Source organism: Lagenorhynchus albirostris, chromosome 8 (genome assembly GCF_949774975.1).
Source record: "Lagenorhynchus albirostris chromosome 8, mLagAlb1.1, whole genome shotgun sequence".
Taxonomy (NCBI): domain Eukaryota; kingdom Metazoa; phylum Chordata; class Mammalia; order Artiodactyla; family Delphinidae; genus Lagenorhynchus; species Lagenorhynchus albirostris.
The window spans coordinates 20,999,399-21,022,087 of record NC_083102.1 but is presented as its reverse complement, the minus strand read 5'-3'; the positions used below and the strand labels follow the sequence as shown (position 1 = coordinate 21,022,087).

General features: G+C 35.4%; 1 protein-coding gene and 1 pseudogene across 9 annotated transcripts in view; one reads left to right on the top strand and one right to left on the bottom strand.

Moving 5' to 3' along the window:
* The window catches only part of MKLN1 (muskelin 1), a 360,180-nt gene that overhangs the window by 285,932 nt on the left and 51,559 nt on the right, over positions 1-22,689 (top strand). For all 9 annotated transcript variants that reach the window (XM_060156656.1, XM_060156654.1, XM_060156651.1 and 6 more), the window contains 3 exons: positions 7,912-8,124; positions 15,230-15,451; positions 18,573-18,702. In XM_060156656.1, coding sequence (XP_060012639.1) covers positions 7,912-8,124; positions 15,230-15,451; positions 18,573-18,702 — 565 coding nt within the window. The remainder of the gene's footprint in view (positions 1-7,911; positions 8,125-15,229; positions 15,452-18,572; positions 18,703-22,689) is intronic.
* LOC132524128 (transcription factor BTF3-like) lies at positions 4,464-5,125 on the bottom strand (annotated as a pseudogene).

Below are 22,689 nucleotides of genomic sequence, written 5' to 3'. Positions count from 1 at the left end.
CAGGGGTCCTCAAAAGTAATGTAAATGTAATCTTCTAAGTTATATTTAGAATGCAATTAATAATTATTTAAAACTAGTACTGGGAACATACAGAAATTATTTTGATGAGAATACTTTTTTCCTGTTATTTTGAAGTCCATAGAGATAAGTAAAGTGGTGATCCAGTACTGGAATTCAGATTTATTATAATTTATTACTACTTTCTTCATTTAAACACCTAAAAATCTTTCGTTGATCCAGCAGTGAAGTGAATGAGGATATATGGCTCCAGCAAAATGCTCATTCCTTCCAAAATTGAACAGTTTCATTTTGTTTTTTACACCAGTAAGTACAAATTTTATTGTTTGATGATACCCCAGTGCATATGTTTTAAAAGTATGATATGCAATTAAAAAGCAAAATTACTGTGTATAAAATAATTAAGCAACAAGGATATATTGTACAGCACAGGGAAATACAACCATTATTTGATACTCACTTTAAATGGAGTATAATCTATAACAATATCGAATCACACAGAAAAACCAAAATTAATTTAATTCACTTTAATTTACTTAGACTAAATAATGTATCTAATAGCTCATGTAGTAGATTGAAAGATAATAGAATGGCTCAGTTTTTAGAATAATTATTTTAAATGTTCATGTAGATATGCATGTAAGTTTTTATCAGTTCAAGACAAATTGTATTTTTAATTTTGCATTTTTATAAATCTCTTTAATATCTAGCTTAGTGGAAGACAGCTAGATTCTCTCATGTGCTTTTGCATTTAATCTTTTGCAACATGTTGTTTTATGTGAGATATATGAAGAAGATTGGACCTCACATTGATACATTCTTGGAAAGGAAACTATTATTTTAATAGTAGCCTTTTTATATAATAGCACATGTACTTTTTTGATCTTATACCCCAAATTGACAAGTTGTTTGCTTCTTAAAAATAATTGCACTGTAGTCTCTGAAACCATATCAGCTAATGTTTTGTAATTCTGTTACATTAAAATCCACTGATCTGTGTTGCTCTTTGAATGGATCTTTTACCCATGCTTGTTTTTTTGCTCAGTGTGTTGGTCACCTGAAAAATATTGGTTCCCTGAGTTATGCAGGTCTTCAAATGTTGACATATTATTATACAGTATCCCCCAAACCGCATATGATCACTCTCATTAGAAAAATCTTTTAAGTGTTGGGAAGGTGTCAAGATCGCAGTGTCAGGTAGAAGTTTTCTAAAATTCTAAATTTGCTTAAAAATGTGCATTTTATTATTGGCAACAAATTTTATCAGTTGTTTTTCTTCAAGGATAACATACTTACTTCATTTATTTTTCAGAAAATGTCTGAATAACCGTACTTGGATTGTTAGTTTTCTTTTGAGTAAATATCATGTTTCCTGGAAAAAGCAGCTACGTCAGCTTGCAGCTCAAACAGTTGCATAAAATGCTTTTCCTTGAGACAACCATCATATATCAAGTAGCACTGTTTTATAGTTTTCTAAATCTCTTTAATTGTGACTTAATAGAAGGCAGCCAGATTCATATCTGCTTCTGCATTCAGTCTGTTGTTATATCAAAAGTCATGTAGCCTCTGGAAAATATCACATACACTTATAAGAGTAAGAGTGAAAAGACACATTTTTTTATCTTAGTATTGTTATGAAAATGACTTTGACTTTGTAGAATCCCTGAAGACCCCAGACTGCACTGAGAACTGCTGCTTTAATCCACATTCCCTTTTCACATATAAACAGTTACCCAAATAATGCCTTAGTAATGTCCTTTATAGGTATCTTACTGTTACCCCCAACCTCTATCCCTGACCCAGGACTCAATTCATGATCATGCAGTACATTTCAGTGTCATGTTTCTTTAGTGTCCTTTAGTCTGGAACAGTTCCTTGACTTCTCTTTGTCTTTCTTGACCTTGGCATTTTTGAAGAATACAGGGCAATTGTTTTGTAGACTATCCTTCAATTTGATCTGTCTGATGTTTCCCCAGGATTGGATATAGGTTAAGCATTTTTAGCAGGAATGCCATGTGGAGGACATCGGGTCCTCCTAAGTATGTCCTGTCAGGAGACAGGCACATCATGTCAGTTTGTCTGATGTTAGCTTTGATCACTTGGTTAAGAAGGGTGCTCACCAGATTTCCCACTCCATATTAATAAGTAATTTGTGAGGAGACATTTTGAGACTATGAAAATATTCTGTTACTCATCAAACTTTTGCCCTTCTAGCATCCATTGATGAAACTGTTAAAGCTTTTCCCAAAGTGGTTGTACTATTTTATATTCCTTCCAGAAATTTATGAGAGTTCTGGTCGCTCCCTGTCTTCTTTCCCTGTTGAACTGCTTTGGCACCTTTCTCAAAAATCAATTGAGCATATAAGTATATGTCTCTCTTTGGACACTCTAATCTGCTCCATGATCTTTTGGTCTATTCATATTCCAGTATGACACTCCTTCAGGTCAAGTAATGTAAGACACTTTCGTTCTTCTTTTTTAAAAATTATTTTGACTCTTCTAGGTCCTTTACATCTTCATATAAATTTTAGAATCATATTGTCAGTTTCTAAAACTGTTGGACTTATGATTGGAAATGTATTCAGTCTATAAATCAATTTGGAGATAATTGATGTCTTAATGATACTGAGCCTTCTAATCCATGAACAGGGTTAAATTTCCATTTATTTCAGTCTTATTCATTACCTCCCAGCACTCGGAGTTTGCAGATTAGAGGTCCTTTTTATTTTTATTAAATGGATCCCAGTGTATTTTGTTTTTCCATGCTACTGTAAATGAAACTTAAACATTTTTAATTTTCAACTTGTTTGTATCATGTCACTTTTCTAAGTCCATTTATTATTTCTAACGGTTTCTCTTCTGTTATATGTTGATTTCTTAGGATGTTTTAAACAAATAGTCCTGTCATCTCTGAATAGAGACAATTTTAACTTCTTTCTTTCCACTCTCTTTTTCTGTCATAACTTTTAATTTTATTTTTTAATGCCTTATTGCACTAATTTGGACTTCCAGTACAGTATTAAATAGAAGAGATGAGAATAGACATCCTTATTTTGTTTCACGTCTTAGCAGGAAAGCATTCTGTATTTCACCATTAAAGGGAAATTTAGATTTAGGATTTTCATACATTCTTTATCAGATTGAGGAAGTTCATTTCTATTCCTAGTTTGCTGTGAGTTCTTCCTGATGCATATTTGTTGGGTTTATCAAGTGCTTGTTCTACAATATATATATTGGTAAGATTGTGTATTTTTCCCCTTTATTCTTTTACTTTTTTTTTTTGGCCATGCCACACGGCTTGCAGGATCTTAGTTCCCTGACCAGGGATTGAACCCAGGTCCCGGCAGTGAAAGCACAGAGTCCTAACTACTGGACCACCAGGGAATTCCCCCTTTACTCTTTCAATGTGGAAAATTACCTTGATTGATTTTCAAATGTAAAATTGACTTTGCATTTGTGAAATAAAACCCTTGTAGTTATGAAATATTATTCTTATATATTGCTGTATTCTATTTGATATCTTGTTAAAGATTAGTTTTATTTCTGTATTCATGAGGTATACTAGCTACCTGTATGTCACTTCTGCTCTTCCTCCTTTGTAATATTGTTATTTGGTTTCAGTGTTATGTTGTCCTTGTAAAATATGTAAGTTAGGAATGAATAGAATACAAGTTTAAAAAAAGAAGGTCTTTTTCTTCCTCTGTTTTCTGAAAAATTTTGTGTAAAATTGATACTATTTTTTTCATTAAGTATTTGATAAATTTTACGAGTGTAGGCATCTGTGGCTGGCCTTCTCTTTGTGGAAAGATTTAAAATTATGAATCCAAGTTTTCAGATTTTCTCTTTCATCTTATGTCAATTTTAATAAGTTATATTTTTTCCAAGGAATATGTGCATTTTATCTACATGGTCAAATTTTACTATGTTTTTCAATGATAGTTCCTTATTTTGTTTTTAATTTCTGTTGATAGTATTGCTTTCGTTTCTGATACTGGCAATTTGTATTTTCTCCCTTTAAAAAAAAATTAGTCTTGCTAGTGGTTTATAATTCTATGAATGTTTCAAAAAAAACTTTATTAATTTTCTCTATTTTTTTTGTCTGTTCTGTAGTCTCTTGGTTTCTAGTCTTATCTTTATTCCCTTTTTTCTCCTTAGTTAATTTGTAATTTGATGAGTAATTTGCTCATCATTTTAATAGCACTTGTGCTAATTAAGCTGAAGCAAGGAATTCTGTTCTCCTATTAAAACTTCAGATTTTACACTCTAGGAAATATGGCATCGATACATTATATCTTACCTGATACTTGTTTTTCAGATTATTTAATTACAGAGGAAATTCTTTCTTTCTTTCTTTCTTTTTTTTTTTTTTTACTAAGTAAAGAACTTTATTAACCTTTTTTAAACTTTATTCCCAGGCTTCTTCAGCTTAATTAGCTGCAAAGAATGAATTGTATATAAGCAAAAACCGAAAAGAGCCACAGTGTCCAGAGGCTTGGGCTTAAAAATATTAGAGATCTAGATTTTATCAGATCCATAAACAAAATTTTAAAAAGCAGTCATATAAAATAGCAGCTCCCAGTAACTTCTTCAAGATTTTTCTTCTTCAGAAGTTAACTCAGTTCAGTTTGCTTCATTCTTGGAAGCCTCATCAAAATTCTCCACAAGATCTGGAACTTCATCATCGTCATCCTCTCCAGTGGCAAGTGGTGCTTTTCCATCCGCAGGTTATTTGGGCAGAGCTTCAGCCAGTCTCCTTAAACTGGTCGGCCTGTCTGCACCAAGGTGGTTTAAGGTGCTGGGTAGCATTTCTGTCAGCTGCTTTGTCTCAGCATGGCCTGTAATGGTGAAAATGTTTGCTGCCAGAGATGCCTGAACTTTAGGGTTGTTAAAGTGGATCACTGTCCCTTGGTTTGTGAACATATTCACTTCTTCAATACCAGAGATATTGTTTACCCGTAACTTCTTTACGGAGAACTGAAGTTTTTTGTCGTTTGCTGTGGCTGTTCTGTGAACCACCTTCTTTCTGCAAGCAGTTCCTTTCCCACCACTGTGCATTTGTGCCTGCAGTTTGGCGAGGTTTCTCCTGGTTCATGATAGTTTCTTTCATCTTGTTGCAGTGGAAATGGGGCCGTGTAGGGGACTAGGGTTGGCACTTAGGGGTTCTCGGGCAGACCAGCTGAGGTTAGGAGCACACACACAGGGACGCAAGATGGCCGCTGGAGCGGAAATTCTTTCTTAAGTAACATTTCTACCTTATCTGCTGAAGATTTCCCTTCACAAAAATCTCTAAAAATAATTTTTAAAATAGTAATTAGTGTGAACACTAAATTGTAGATTTAAATCAACTTAATATCTGGATTAATAACACTAATGTCAAATTGCTCTTCCTGTCTAATATTTTTATTCCTTCATTTAATCTAAATAATGCTGGATTACTCTTCCTATAATACTGCTTTTTTATTTTATATCCTTCTCTAGAAACCTATAATAATTTTTTTTTAACATCTTTATTGGGGTATAATTGCTTTACAATGGTGTGTTAGTTTCTGCTTTATAACAAAGTGAATCAGTTATACATATACATATGTTCCCATATCTCTTCCCTCTTGCGTCTCCCTCCCTCCCACGCTCCCTATCCCACCCCTCCAGGCTGTCACAAAGCACCGAGCCAATATCCCTGTGCCATGCGGCTGCTTCCCACTAGCTATCTACCTTACTACGTTTGTTAGTGTGTATATGTCCATGACTCTCTCTCGCCCCGTCACAGCTCACCCTTCCCCCTCCCCATAACCTCAAGTCCGTTCTCTAGGAGGTCTGCGTCTTTATTCCTGCCTTACCCCTAGGTTCTTCATGACATTTTTTTTTCTTAAATTCCATATATATGTGTTAGCATACGGTATTTGTCTTTTTCTTTCTGACTTACTTCACTGTGTATGACAGACTCTAGGTCTATCCACCTCATTACAAATAGCTCAATTTCGTTTCTTTTTATGGCTGAGTAATATTCCATTGTATATATGTGCCACATCTTCTTTATCCATTCATCCGATGATGGGCACTTAGGTTGTTTCCATCTCCAGGCTATTGTAAATAGAGCTGCAATGAACATTTTGGTACATGACTCTTTTTGAATTTCGGTTTTCTCAGGGTATATGCCCAGTAGTGGGATTGCTGGGTCATATGGTAGTTCTATTTGTAGTTTTTTAAGGAACCTCCATACTGTTCTCCATAGTGGCTGAACCAATTCACATTCCCACCAGCAGTGCAAGAGGGTTCCCTTTTCTCCACACCCTCTCCAGCATTTATTGTTTCTAGATTTTTTGATGATGGCCATTCTGACTGGTGTGAGATGATATCTCATTGTAGTTTTGATTTGCATTTCTCTAATGATTAATGATGTTGAGCATTCTTTCATGTGTTTGTTGGCAGTCTGTATATCTTCTTTGGAGAAGTGTCTGTTTAGGTCTTCTGCCCATTTTTGGATTGGGTTGTTTGTTTTTTTGTTATTGAGCTGGATGAGCTGCTTGTAAATTTTGGAGATTAATCCTTTGTCGGTTGCTTCATTTGCAAATATTTTCTCCCATTCTGAGGGTTGTCTTTTGGTCTTGTTTATGGAAGAAACCTATAATAATTTTTTAATGCTTGCAAGATTACATTCAGTTCTCCTCTGTTAGTCATTCACAGGCTTTCTATTTCTACCTTATACTTCAACTCTGTTATTTCTGTGGCAGGAATTCTTTATCTCAGTCATAACCCCACACGTTGTATTTAGTGTATTTTTGCTTTTGTTTCTCTTATCTTCGGGAGAAAACAATCTGGAAGAGTGGAAAGAACACAGTGTTTGGCTTGGTTACACTGGGGCTTAGATTCTCTATCTTAGTTTTGTGACTATAGACAGATTACTTAGACTTTGTGAAATGGTGGTATTATTTCTTTATGGAGTTGTTACAAGGATAAATGAAATATATACACACATACATAGTAATAATATAGACAGAATTTAGTAGATATTTAACAAATATTAGTTCTCTTTCCTTTTCCCTCTTTCAGATAATCCAGTCCTACCCAATTGAAGTTCCTTTTTTTTTATTTTTTCATGAACTCCTTTTTTGGGCCTTATACTACAGTTTTTTGTTGTTTGTTTTCTTTTTTTACTTTTTATTCTGTCCTGTGATATAAGTGATCTCAACTAATTAATTTTTATTGATAATATATTGTTCTTCATTTTGTTCCCTAGTTGTTTAATGCAGCTGAGTCATTTATTGTCAGGAGAGTCAATTTTATATAATGTAAAGGCTGGATGAAGAAGTCAAGACTTGGATTCTCATTCTGCTTCTGTCACTAGCTTACTAGCTTTCAGGATGATATCATTCCTCTTTGAGCTTATCTCCTCATCTTTAAAAGGAGATCATTAAACTACACTTTTATTAAGGTTCCTACCAATTATGAAATTCTAAATATTCTAGGAGTGCCTGTTTTATGCTAGATTCTGATGAAGCGTACAAAAATATTTTGAAAAACCAAATGTGTCTTTAAGTAGATTGACATGTACAAAAGAATTAAGGTCTATACACAAATGACTAAAATGTAATGGAGTATATAGTAAAAGCCATATAAGTGTTATAAACAGAGTGCCATAGAATAGAAAATAGTTCATCTCATCTTTCCTGGTAGAGTTTAAGCTTTTCTAAGTAAGATTTGTGTCTCCTACTGCTTCTTTTATTTTCCCCTAGAGATTTAAGCCTAGTATTGGACATATATATTAGTTGGACTTGATACAAGATTCTGAGCAAACCTTTTCGTGAAAGTAAACGAAATACGGCATTTAATTTTGTCTTCTGTTGTTTATTCTTTGAATTTTTTTCTTTTCATTCTTTTTTTTGCTCTCCACAGAATGGTCCTAGTGCTAGATCATGTCATAAAATGTGCATTGACATTCAACGAAGGCAAATCTACACACTGGGGCGTTATTTGGATTCCTCTGTGAGGAACAGCAAATCTCTGAAAAGTGATTTCTATCGTTATGACATTGACACAAACACATGGATGTTACTCAGTGAGGATACTGCTGCTGATGGAGGACCGAAACTGGTGTTTGATCATCAGGTTTGGTGCACAGATAACTGTATGGTGGAATTAATTAGTGCTCAGTGACTTTTGCTCTTAGAGTTTATTTCACATGTTATGCTGAGTTTTCTATTGGTGGTTTCTACTACAAATACCTATGACAGATAATAAAAAGAATTACTGTTTCAGTAGATATAAAGTTATTCTTTAAAAGTTATTTTCTCTTGTTTGGTGCAGAATAAAATACTAAGATCTCAAAACACAGTTGTTAATTTATAAAAAATTTATAGAGAGTAGATGGAGCAATACATATTAGGAAAAACAGATTTAGTTTTATGATATTCATAAATCATACCAATAACAACTTGCCCTTTTAAAACTTTTTATTCTACATTCCTGGAAAATTTTAAATTATTTTATAATGAGTTCAAGAATTGGAAATGTAGAGTTTTTCTTCCAATGCGAGTGAAATATATTTACTTTTGTATATAATCACAAACTCAGTATAAAGCAGGTAAGAATTTGGCGTGTACTAGATGAAGTTTAAATTCAGCACCAATAGAAGTCATAGAATGATGCTGTAGACAAGAAGACTACATACAGCAATCTCTTAAACCATTTAAATATTAATATGTATGTAGCTGTCATATCATCATCCCCATTATCATTGTTATCTGTCTTTGAAAACTTATATCAGTTCAGTACAGGTCAGTACTACCTCAAACAAAAGAGTAGCCACTTTGAATTCTGTAGGCAGTTTTGCTTTGCTTAACCCATATCCAAAGGTTTTTGGAGTATGGGGAAGAAAAAGACTTAAAAAATCTGTAACACTATTGATGAACAAAGCATTATGTATTACTTGAGAAATGGGGAGTGGTGCTAGAATTTATGACAAAATCTAGCTTATGCCTAATATCTAGGCATTAAAACCCAAGTCTTTATTTATTGTTTCTTTACCAGTTTTTGTTAATTCTTTGCTTTAAAACTTTCCTCCTGCCATATTTATACTAACAAGTAGTTTTAATAGGAGAATGGTAAGGAAAAGAGGAGTGGCTTATATGTCTATTGAGTATGTGGTGGGTGGAAAATCAAAAACATTAGTCTTCAGAGTACTCCCTAGATTGAATTTGGAACTTGTGCTGGCTGTACGTAACCGAGCTCTGTAAAGCTTTGCACTTCTCTGCTGACATCCTCAGTGTTGTTCATGTGGAAAATAAGAACTCCCAAAAAAGTTAGACTTCTTCTGATCTTTTAAAAACAGAACATCAGCAGATAACGTTGTTAGGGAAACAGTTTGTTTTCTTGCCTCCAACTGGTTACAAATTTCTTTTCCAAAAGAGGCTTATGTTTTTACAGGTTGAAAAAAAGAATAACTTAGGGGTAGTCTGAGTATAGCACATATGCTGTCCTTGTGCGGGGGCCTTTGTTTCTCTTGACTTTGGTAAAACAGAATGTTCCCTGAAGCCTAGGTTCAATAATGCTTGGTTTTCAACTCATTAGGTGTTATTAACAGAACACTAGGGGTGAAAAAGCCAGGATTTCAGTGCTAATTCAGCCACCAGCTGCTTCTGTGACCTTGAACAATTAACACAATGTATAAGCCTCCATTTTCTGTTCTGTTTCATGAAAATAAAGTTATAAGTTGGAACCTACTCCAAAAATTACTTGGAGTTGTTTGTGACACTTTAAGATTTGACACTTAACATTCAAATTTGAGAGGAACGTGAGAAAGTTAGAGGCCTGAAGATATGGTTAAAAGTTACTTTGCCATTTTGAATTTTAACATATTAAAACAATTAAAATTCAAAGACATTTGTATTTCCTAAGGACACAGTGGCAGCTTAGTTCTGAAGCTTTCCATGTTGTTGCTTTGTGTGATCTTTCAGGAACAATGAGAACCAAACAAAAAGATTTTTAAAAAACACAAGTCACATATTCAGCAAAACCAGAAGCCAAAGAAAACCCACAACTCCCAATTCCTTGTAAGTTTAGCCAAAAACAACTGGAATACCCAGAACCTGTATTGAAACTCACAGCAATGTAATGGGGAGAACTGGGAATGTAGAGGAAGCTTAGCAGAAGTACATCGTAATGGAAGTGTCATGAGCAGAGCAGAAATTGAACCCAGTGCAGCCACTGGGGGAGTCAGTTAAATACCATGTGGAAAGTGCCTAGCAAGGCCCATAAGTGGTAGATATCAGAAAGCACCATCTTCCAAAAGCAAAGGAAACACTATGACAAGTGGGGACAGGGGCTCTTTATGCATGTCCATTGAAGGAACTGGGGGAGCTCAAGGCTCAAGATAGAAGCCCCCTAAACCAGATGAGGTTCAAGGTTAGAGAAGATGGCTTCACAGAAGCGCCATATTTTGAAGAAGCCATTCAGTTCAGTAGCAATAGAGGAGGAAGTCCTTGAGCAAGAATGTCACACTTCCATAGGGACCTTGTATTATCTGGTCCAGGGGAATTCAGCTCATTTTAAATATGAAAAACTAACTAACTAACTAACTAACTAACTAACTAAATAAATAAATAAATAAATATGAAAAACTAAAAAGCAGTAAACACCAAATCTTTAGAGAAGTACTCTAAAGAAAAACAATAAAAGGAAAAAGAATAGCAAAAACTTTCTTTCATGCAACAGCAGATGAAAATTATATTCCAATATTCTAACATGAATTAATTGACTTAATGAAGCTTGAAACTCTGAAGAAAACTACAAGGCATACATTCAAGAATGCAGATGAGATGGCCAAATAATAGGACCTGGTAAATAACTGGACCTGGTAAATCTCAAGAAAGAAATTGAAGAAAAATATAGTAACACTTCAAAAAATGAAGACTAGTTTACAAGGAACATAAAGAAGAATAGGTTAGGGTCATAAGAAATAAGAAAGGCAGGTAAAGAAAACAAATATAGATGTAAGGGCTAGCCAGAAAATTACAGATAGAGAAGGCAGGCAAAAGAGAGCCAACGTACACATAATTGGAGACATTAAAGAAGAAAACCAAAACAATGGAACAGAAGAAATATTTATACATAAAATTCAAGAAGACTTTCCTCAAGAAGGAAGCCTATTCCACGTAGTATAAGAGGACCTGATATTGATAAATTCAGGGAAAATTGACCTAGGCATTCAACTCTAAGATATATATATTACTAACACTGAATTTCAAAGATAAAGAGGCCATTTGGTGGGCAACTAGATGAAATGATCCAGAAGTAAAATGAGACTGATATCAGATTTCTCTACAGCTGTATTCAGTGCCAAGAGACAATAGAGCAATATCTAGAAGGTATTCAAAGAAAAGACAGTGTGAGCCAAGGGTTTTATATCTAGCCAAACTGTCCTTCAAATATAAGCACATTTTGAGGAAATTGCTAGAAAATGGAATGTGAGCTAATCAAGAAATGACAGGAGAAACTTTAATCACAGTATTGGAGATCTCAGCTCATTGGCATTCTCCCTGGGTCATTGTGGATCATTGGCAGGCTGAACATATATTTTTACCCTCCTCCTGCCCAACATCCTGTGAAATGACGAGAATATATTAGTAATAGTGTAGAAAAAGAAGAAAGAATGCCCTTAGGGAATTTAAAATATTTGAGGGTATTTCTCAAATAGAAAGCAGGTAGGATCAGATCCAACCAGAAGAAACCACAACCTATAAGATAGCAGCAACTTGAGTCTCAAAGCATGTAGTTGGGGCAAACAGTAGATGATCAGTTGGAGATGAAACAGCAGGACATTTTCCAGTTTGACTGAGTAGCATTGAACTGTGATAATTATTAATAGGTCAAGTGTTCAGTGTGGTCATTGGAGCTGGACAGATAGAGCAATACTCCTAAGAGGCACTGGAGAGCTGCTGCAGAACCTTTCACAGCATCATGTCTCATCTTGCCTTACCCAGTCCCTTGAGATAGACTACTGTATATGCAACAGGCAGATGAATAGGGATTCTCAGATACAAAGAAGACTAAAACAATAACCCCCAAATCCAAATATTTGAAGATAATTAATACTATGAGATATGAGGTACTGAACTCAACAGATTAAGAATCAACAAAGAAGAACGGTTTGTAGTGTAAATTGAAGAAGTCTGTAAGATAAATTTAAGTGATTTCTTAGAGCAATTCAGGAGGCTATTGCATTCATGAAAAGGAAATATATAGAAAAATTATAAATTAAAGATTCGATAGTGAAATTAAAATCTCAGTAAATAGATTAAAAAGCAGTGTGGACATACCTCTAAATGGTTACTAAATTAGTGAGGTAAGATTATGAGAGAAAAGTTAAACAGAGAAAAGGGTCTGAAGTTCCAACATCCACCTTATAGGAGTTCTAGAAAGAGAATGGAGGCCAAAACAACAACAACAACAAGAACAAACCACTCAAGGTAAAAATGAAGAAAATTCTCAGAGCTGAAGAAAGATCGTTTTCAGAATGAAAGAAATTCCAAGTGCAGATCAGAATGAATGAAAAAAGAATATCCCTACCTAGATACTTCCTTAATGAAATTTCAGAACCAAGGAGGAAGAGAAAATTCTAAAAGCTACAGAGAAAACTGGTTACCTTTGTAGGTAAGCAAGGATCAGATTAACATGAGGCATTTTTGGAGGTTGGCGGGAGGTAGGGTAGTGGGTTGGACAATACTACTTAGAAGGCTTTATAGCAATAGCTTCAAATTTTGTGAGGAGGAAATTATCTTGAACCCAACCTAACCCTAGCCAATTTTGTCTTCATGTGATAAAGTAAAATAAATAGATGGTTTTAAATTAAAAAGCAGTTGGGGATGGGGTGGGGAATAAGTGGCTATCCATTATTTATTTGCTTTTATTTTATTTTAATTTATTTATTATTTACTTATTTATTTATTTATGGCTGTGTTGCGTCTTTGTTGCTGCGCGGGCTTTTTCTAGTTGCAGCGAGCGGGGCTACTCTTTTGTTGCGGTGCGTGGGCGTCTCATTGTGGTGGCTTCTCTTGTTGCAGAGCACGGGCTCTAGGCGTGCAGGCTTCAGTAGTTGTGGCTTGCGGGCTCTAGAGCACAGGCTTTGTAGTTGTGGCCCACGGGCTTAGTTGCTCCACAGCATGTGGGATCTTCCGGGACCAGGGCTGGAACCTGTGTCCCCTGCATTGGCAGGCAGATTCTTAACTGCTGCGCCACCAGGGAAGTCCTGTTTATTTGCTTTTAGAAATTAAATATACCTAACCTGACAGAGTAGGCTTAAAAGATTTCTTCAAGTCTTGAGGGAAAAGATTCTATGATCTCACAGAGTTTAATAAGCCATTGGATTTTCAAACATTTTTCAGAGATTAAAAATTAAAAGGAAACCATAAACTGATGAACAACATAAAGTTTCCTAGAGTGATTAAAACTTGTTATGAACAACATAAAGTTTCCTAGAGTGATTAAAACTTGTTATTTGGGGCTTCCCTGGTGGCGCAGTGGTTGAGAGTCCGCCTGCCGATGCAGGGGACACGGGTTCGTGCCCCGGTCCGGGAAGATCCCACATGCAGCGGAGCAGCTGGGCCTGCACGTCCGGAGCCTGTGCTCTGCAACGGAGCCTGTGCTCTGCAACGGGAAAGGCCACAACAGTGAGAGGCCCGCGTACCCGCAAAAAAAAACCAAAAACAAACAAACAAACAAAAACTTGTTATTTGATAATTGACCCTCATTGAAACTACCTATCTTATTCAGGGAAGAACCAAGCTGAAGGAATAAAATTGTTTCTGTTTTGTGTCATTGTTCTAAGATATGGGGAAGAATCAAGCTAAACAGTATCTTTGTCCCTCCCTTTTTGGGTTGGTTTGGTCTGCTATGCAAGAAAGAGCTACTAAGATAAAGATGTTTATGCCTCTCCCCTGATAACAAATGAGAATAGCTATATCAAAATGAAATTTAAATATCCCCAAAAGGAAAGAGAAGCTCCCTTTGTAGCCATATAAAGTAGAACCGTAGGGGCTAGATAACAGAGATTGAACCCAATTAGTATGAATCTGTGAACTTACGAAAATGTAAATACACTCACATTATGTGTGTCCCTCAACAATGTATGGATTGCTTTTCATGATATAATCATTTAAGATTAAAGGGTAGGATCACTTTTCTTTGTAGTGCCAGGGACATGAAAGCTTTGACATCTCAGTTTTTCAACCATGTTCCCGAAGATTTCACCCTTAAGGAACTGTAGATTTTCATCTTAATTTATGGAAGTCTGCCAGAAACCTGGGAAATGGCAAGTGAGTGAATCTTTTTAGTGGTAGGTAAAGAAAGATTAGGAGGCGCTAGAATCCTTTCTTTTTAATATTTAATATTAATTTTAAAATAAGCTTTACAATTATTTTAATAGTTTCTTATTAAAAACAATACAAAAAATAGATAAGTAGCAGGAGTAAATTGATGGGAGGAGAGAATTGAACATATAATGGCTAGTATTTGTGCTTTAGCAACAACAATAAAAAAATAGGTGTTTTACATACACTTTATTCTTTAAACATAAATGCCACTTGTATTCAGCATCTAATTACCAACTTGAACTTACGTATTCTTCGAAATAGAATTTGTTTCACCTGGAGACTGATTGCTGCAAATGTCTTTTCTTGTGTTTGTTTTGCTATCTGGTAACAACATAATTTGAAGCATTTTGTAAAATAAATGCAGAGAGATGAATTAAGCTGCATCACTCTTATTCACATATTTTCTCTCTTATTAAATGGTAGCAAGAGGAATGCTTGCCTAGAATGGAGAGAAGGGAGTTTTTATAAGGAGGATGTGATCACTGTTTGCCCACAGAGTATGATCAGTGTTTACTCTTAGTTATAAGTCAGTACCTAATGTATTATTGGTTGATTTGGTAAAAATTATGCAGCTTCAAGAAAGCATAAAGCTCCTTAACCCAGCATATTTTATTCTCACTGGAAAAAAAATGGAAACCTGAAAAGGTATTTAGAAATCCATCCTGAATCTCTGCCAGGTGTTGAGCAGTATTTTAATAAGTGCATATGATAATCAGGGATGGTATTTGATGTTATTAAGACAATGTTCACTTTCTTTGAGATTCTAAAACCGCACACATTGGTTTCATTTTAGCACATATGATAGGAACAATCTAAAACTATTCAATCTTTGCCTTGTTCTATAGATGTGTATGGACTCAGAAAAACATATGATCTACACCTTTGGTGGTAGAATTTTGACGTGTAATGGCAGTGTAGACGACAGCAGAGCCAGTGAACCACAATTCAGTGGATTGTTTGCTTTCAACTGTCAGTGTCAAACCTGGAAACTTCTTCGAGAGGACTCCTGTAATGCTGGGCCTGAGGACATCCAGTCTCGTATAGGACACTGCATGCTATTCCACTCAGTAAGAATATTCTGTACATTGTCTTATGTTATTGTGTCATGTATCTCTCAATAGGAAAAGAAGTGGTGAAATCTAATTCTTCAGTAAGAGTAAATTTTTCATTAGAAATAAATGTGTTGGCAATGATAGACAAAAACAAAGCTACCTTTAACACGGAACTGTTTGCTAATTATAAGATTCTTCTGTCAACCTAATAATTCCTAAGTAGTTATCAGCTGAGTACTAATCCAGGCACTTTAATGACTAACTTCACTGCTTATATGTAGTAGCTATTTCTCTTTCTTATATACCTTTCTACTTACTGTTTTCTCTTAGTGTCTAGAAGATCAATTTTCTTATCTGTTCTTATTTTCCCCTCTGCTACTCTCCATTAAGTGCAAAGGGTTAAGAATTGACTTAATAGAATTAAAATTTATCAGCAAAAACCAGCATACAGACATTTCTTTAACCTTTTTTTCTTTCCTTTTTTTTTTGCGGTATGCGGGCCTCTCACCGTTGTGGCCTCTCCCACTGCGGAGCACAGGCTCCAGACACGCAGGCTCAGCAGCCATGTCTCATGGGCCCAGCCACTCCACGGCATGTGGGATCCTCCCAGACCGGGGCACGAACCCGTGTCCCCTGCGTCAGCAGGTGGACTCTCAACCACTGCGCCACCAGGGAAGCCCTCTTTAACCTTTTTATGTGCTATAGTGAAAACTTGGGCTTCTTGCTGTGAACATAACTTTAAAAATACACTGTGGAATATTTTTAACATATACCAAAGTAGAGAGAAGAATATAATAAATTCCCATGTACTTATTTATCAGTTTCAACAGTTAACATTATTCGACTGTTCGTTTTTCATATATCTAACCCACTTATATCTTTTTTTTAATGTTTCTTTGATTTTTAAGTTTATTCTTAAATTTTACTGTGTTGGGGTATTTTGAAGCAAATTCCAGACATTGTATCATTACACCTATAAATACCATATTGTATCACTAACAGGTAAGGACGTTTTAAAAACATAATTATAGTATCATTATAAAACCCAACCAAAGTATTGACAAAAATGATTTCTTTATATCATTTAATATTGCATTCATTTTTTCCCTAAAATACTGAAAAATACCTTTTCATAGTTGTTTTATCCAAGTCAGGATCCAGAAAAAGTCTATGTATATTGCATTTGGTTGTTAAAGCTCTTAAATTTCTTCTAATCCATAACAGTACTCCCCTCTCCTATTTTTTTCCCTCTGTATACCACTTATTTGTTAAAGCAAGTAAATCTAGAATTTCCCATTTTCTCAGTTTGACCGATTTTATACTCATGGTGTCATTTAACATGATCCTCTATCTTCGGTATTTCCTGTGAGCTGGTGTGTAGATCCAGAGGCTTGAATTTAGTTTAGAATCACTCTGCTTTTCAGGGCAGGCCAAAAGGGGAGTTGCAAGAATACTTCACAGCTGGTCTAATTGCAAGATATAAAGAGACATTTAATGTGTAGTTGTCATACTTTTGGTGATGTTAAAATTGTTCTGGTGGGTTTAGGTGTTAACAGCCTGATTGATCAATTATAAAGTTTCCTGTCAACTTGTTATCTGATGGGTTTAGCAGCCACTGATAGTCACAGACTATAGTGACTATAGTCATAGACTAATCTATAGTCATAGATTTTAGTAGGGTTTGAAAAATGGTCATTTTTCTAATCACATAGTTTCTTCATTTATTAACTGTGATTGTACTATAAAAGCTTATCCTCGTTAACTAACTGGCTACCCTAATATGTAAACCGCACAGGATAGGTAATATAAATGTTTGATTCTTTTCCTCTGTCACCTTTTCATGTTAATGAGCTGAGGCTCTAGAGTTTACCAATGTTTTTGGGTTTTTTTAATTATTATTATGAACTTGGGAATTTTATTTATTTTATGTGTTTAATCCAATGCTGTCATTATTATTCTTTTTTTTTTTTTTTTGCGGTATGCGGGCCTCTCGCTGTTGTGGCCTCTCCCTGTGGAGAACAGGCTCTGGACGCGCAGGCTCAGTGGCCATGGCTCACGGGCCCAGCCACTCCGCGGCATGTGGGATCTTCCCAGACCGGGGTACGAACCCGTGTCCCCTGCATCGGCAGGCAGACTCTCAACCACTGCGCCACCAGGGAAGCCCCATTATTCTTTTTGATCCCTTAATTTTTCTCTATCTTCAGCCAGTGGGAGTGCCCACCTCCCAGTATACCTTTGCATATATGGACACGCGCATATATGTATGTATGTCTTTTTTAGTAAGAGAAAAATCATGAGTTCATACTGATATGTCCAAGTCAAATTTAAGATCATAGAGTTTTAAAATTTAATATCTTTGATTTTGTTTTTGTGTATCTTTTAAGGTTAAAATCCTACTTCTTAATGACGATATGTTACTTGCTCTGTCTTTCTATAATAGTTTACAGAATAGCAAAACTAATAACAAAATCACTGAGTGCTGTTTAAGATTGCTTTCTGATTATTTTTCTGTTTAAGATATTGCCTACTAGGGATGGGAGTCAAAAACAAGAATTAAAATCACTAGAAATACTACTTCTCTGTGTGATCACGTGTCTCTGTGTGATCATATCTTTGTATACAGGCTTTGTATATAGGCTTATTTGTTTCACTTTTTTTCAAAGATTATTTTTTCTTTTAAGTTAATTTTGTTTTCTAATTAAGTAAAAACATATACATAGTTCTAAAGGCAAAACCATAAGTCAGTATCCTTTTGGAGATATATGGTTTTTATCCCTGTCTTCCTGTTCTGTCAGTTCCCCTATAGCTGTCCTTTATTAGTTTCCTTTGTTTCTTTTTGAAGAAAGAAACAAACACAACACACATTACTATTTCTCCTTTCTTACACAAAGGCAGCACCCTATAGCCATTATTCTGCACCTTGCTCTTTTTTTACTTTAATAGGATATCTTAGAGATTACCTGTTAGCAGTATATAGAGAGCTTCCATATTCTGCTTTGTACCAGTATAGTACTCCATTGCATGGAATCTCTCATGAAATTACTTTTTTAGAGTTTTAAATTTTAAAAGGATCATTCTGAATTCTTCGTGGAAATGACTTTTTTTTCTTCTTTGCCCTTTTTTTCTTATTTTTCAGAAAAATCGTTGCTTATATGTATTTGGTGGCCAGCGATCAAAGACCTATTTGAATGATTTCTTTAGTTATGATGTGGATTCTGATCATGTAGACATAATATCAGATGGTACCAAGAAAGACTCTGGAATGGGTAAAGGCATTTAGTGATTCTTCTCTCATGTCTTAATTACTTTAGGTAGAAGACTATATCCCATTTTCTTTTCTTTCTAACCATTCTTTATCCTTTTCCCATTTGTTTAACTGAAGTGATTCTAAAAGGAAGAAAACCCTCTACCAGCTAAACTATTTAATTCAACCTGTTTAAAAATACTATATGAATTATTATTGTGATTTCCTTTGAGCAGAAAGACAGTGTGTGAATTTCTAAAGGAATTATGTGTGTGCTTGTAATGGGTGATTGTAAGAATTAATAACTTAAAAACTGTATTATCCTGTATTTGCTAATTCTTTCCACCTCACTAAAGTGACTTGTATATTAGGCACATATAGTAGAGTATGTCTTTGTTCTGAGGGAAGACTTCACATAATTCATTGGTAATGCCATATAGCTTTACAAGCTCTGCATCCAGGAAGTTATTCTCCTGGTGATAGGGTAACTAGTTTGCCTGAGATAATGCCAGTTCATGTATAATTATTAATAGTGCCCCATTCACTCTCAAAAGTGTCTTATTTTGGATAATTTACATAGTTACCCTGCTTAGTAGTCACTTTGCTTGTGATTGGTATACACAGAAGAATGGTATTTGTTTAAGACCCAATGGTTTAAAATGCCTAATTAGAGCAAAGGGTGAGAAATTAGATCAGCTTGCTTTTCCTTTTATCTATTATTTATAAATATATATATATATATTTTAAAATAGTTGTTTATATTTAGGAGGAATTTTTTTAAAAAACAAGATAGCACCATCGTAAAAAAATGCATGGTGAAGTAGTTTGACCCTCAGGATCTTTCTCCCATACTTCCTACTGGGCAGAGGCTAGAGCTTTATTTTCTGAGGGAAATAGAGGCTCTGTGGAGGCAGAGGGAACAGGGTAGAAAATAGAATTAAGTCCAGGTACTGAACAGTGGAACTTCTAACCATTTCCCTGCTCTCATGACACTAGGCATGTGTCTCCTACAAAAGGTTAGTATCACTTTCTCTGGAGAAAAATATGGCCTCATAAAAAAGATTTCCAGATACTGTTGTTTGGGGATATGCTCCCCCTCCCCTGCCCATAAAATGTCTAATCTTGCCTGTTGGCCGCCAGTACAGTGGCTACCTTCGTGGCCCAGTCCCCCTACTGTGTTGGCTACAGTTGTACACATACTGTTTTCAATTAAATTTTATTTCTTCACTCTTTTTTTTTTTGGAGTATTGGTAGCCACCTGTTAGGGTGTTATGAGGTCTAACTAAGATCAGCTGAGTCAAGTGTCTGCCATACATCATGAGCTCAGGAAGCATTTCCTTCTTTTTTTTTTTTTTTTTGCGGTACGCAGGCCTCTCACTGTTGTGGCCTCTCCCGTTGCGGAGCACAGGCTCCGGACGCACAGGCTCAGCGGCCATGGCTTACGGGCCCAGCCACTCCGCGGCATGTGATATCTTCCCGGACCAGGGCATGAACCCGTGTCCCCTGCATCAGCAGGAGGACTCTCAACCACTGCGCCACTAGGGAAGCCCCTATTTCTTCACTCTTAATGAACTGTCAGTTAAGTATCTTCTGTATTAGGACCTTCCCTATGAAAGAGAGAGACAAAAACAAAACAAACCTGAAAACAGAAATCTGGAGTGGTGCACTGAACACAAGTACATGAAAATAATAATGATCAAGATCACTTTTGGTAGAGAAAAGGATACTGCATCCATAAAACAATAATAGGATGTAATGAAAGATCAGAGACTTTTGGAAATAAATTTTGTTAAAATAAAAAGTAGGAGAGTTGTAAGACATCTGTCTCCCTAAAAATAGACAAAGAGACAGAGATAGAAGTTGGAGAAAATAAGAATATTAGAAAAATCAATATAGGAGGTCCAGTGTTGAACTCATAACAGTTTCTCCAACTATGGAGAACAAGGAAATGGAGGAGACTAGATTATAAAACAAAGAATTAACAGAAAATTTTCCTAAACTGGAAAGTATTGGTCTGCAAATTATAAATGGCCCCCTTTGGAAGTCAGTACATTGAATTTAGGGAAAAAAAAAATACCTTCTCAATCGGAAGGCACATCATTGTTCGTTGTGGAATTTTACATACCAGCCATAAAAGGAATATCTAAGAAGCTGCCACTGTAAAATAAGGTTAGATTCAAAGGAACAGATCTTAGAATGATAGGAATTTTCAGCAACATTGGAAGCTGATAAGGGGAAACAAGGTCTTAAAAATTCTGAAGGAAAATTATCATCAACCTGGAATTCTGTTCCTAGCCAAGAAGGAAGAAATAGTATTTTCAGATATAACAGGTTTATTGGTGGGGTATGTGTTTGTTTGCAAGTAATAGAAAACCAAGAGAAGAATGGCTTAAAAAATAGGGACTCTTTTCTCTCACTGGACAAGAAATCCAGATGTAGATAATCTGGGACTGATGTAGTGACTCAAGAAATGTCATGAAGGCCCTCAGGTTCTTTTTAGTCTTTGTTTTTCTATTTTTAACTCGCTGTAGCCTCATGGTGGCAAGTTGGCTGAAGTACCTCAAACATGTCTTCATTCCAGATAGGAAAAAAGGAAGGAGAGCAAAACGTACACAGAAAGCTCCCTACTTACATTTTGTTGACTAGAACTGTGAAACCTGGCTTCAAGAGAGTCTGGGAAAGCAAGCGATTAGCTTTTCCAGCCTTTATATAGTACATAGGGGAAGGGGTTTGGAAATGGCTGTTGGATCGTGTAATTAAGAGTGTCTGCCACACAGGTTAAAAAAATGATAGATCTTTTATGCACTCTTTTTTAGGAAGTTAGTACACCATATACACTAACAAAAGGGAGTAAAAGTAGTTAAAAAGTACACCATATACACTAACAAAAGAGAGTAAAAGTAGTTAAAAAGAAAACATGCTGAGAGCTGAGGAAAAGAGAATCTAACACAGGAAAGCAGTGAAGGGCCATCCCAAGATGATACCTGCACAGCAAAGCTATGAGCATCCAGTTCAGATTGGAGCAGGAGGACACAGGAAAGTAGACCTCTCTTCCTCACCAAAAGTGAGGTTTCCAGATAAAAGTAGACTAAATAGATATGTTTGAGCAATTGGAATGAAAAGGTGTTAATCAGTAAATAATACCTGATGTAAAAGAGTAAGGATACGAACACAGTAGGAAAAGAAAAATTTTTAAAAATCAGGCATCATCATAGTACATTTCTTGGCTCTACAGTGAGCAGTATTTTCCTAATCATAATAATGCAAAAACTACAATCAATTTAACCAAAAATTGGGATAAAATTTAGTGGGAGGATAGCGTCAATGTGGTATTGATAAAGTTCTTCATCTACTATAACAGGAGGTCAGTAGGTAGTGATGTTATGTAAAAATATGGAAAGAAATATTATAAGAAATGGCTAATAATATTACTTATCCTATCTAAAATTCTGTCTTATTTGTTTACTCATTTATTTTCTACTACCATAGGATAATGTGGAGGTATATGATTTAATCTTTGATTTCCTCTAGTTTTTAAGATTTAGTCTAATTTTCCATTAAAATAACTAGGCAGATGGAGGTAATAATCCCCTACAATCCTAATGCAGCTCTACCTGAAAAAGCTAGTGAAGATAGTAATTGGTTTGACAAGTATGTGTTGAAAACTCCTACATACTGGCTCAGTGCTAGACTAGGGAGGGATACAGTGGAGCTAGATGGTCATGGTCTCTCAGAGTGCTTATAATCTTATCTACTAGGTAATATTCTGATGGATTATAGTAGCTATTCTTTATTTAGACCGTACTAAAAGCCAGTCACTAAGCATGGAGCTTTATAAATAGTTCTAATTGGTGGTATTATTCTCATTTACCAGATGAGAAAAATTGAACTCAGTGAAGTAGTATCTCAGTAATACATAACTAGATAATGATAGAGCTGGGATTTAGAAGTTGGAGTGCAAAGAAGGTTTTTTTTTGTTTGTTTTGCTTTGTTTTTGACCATACTAAAC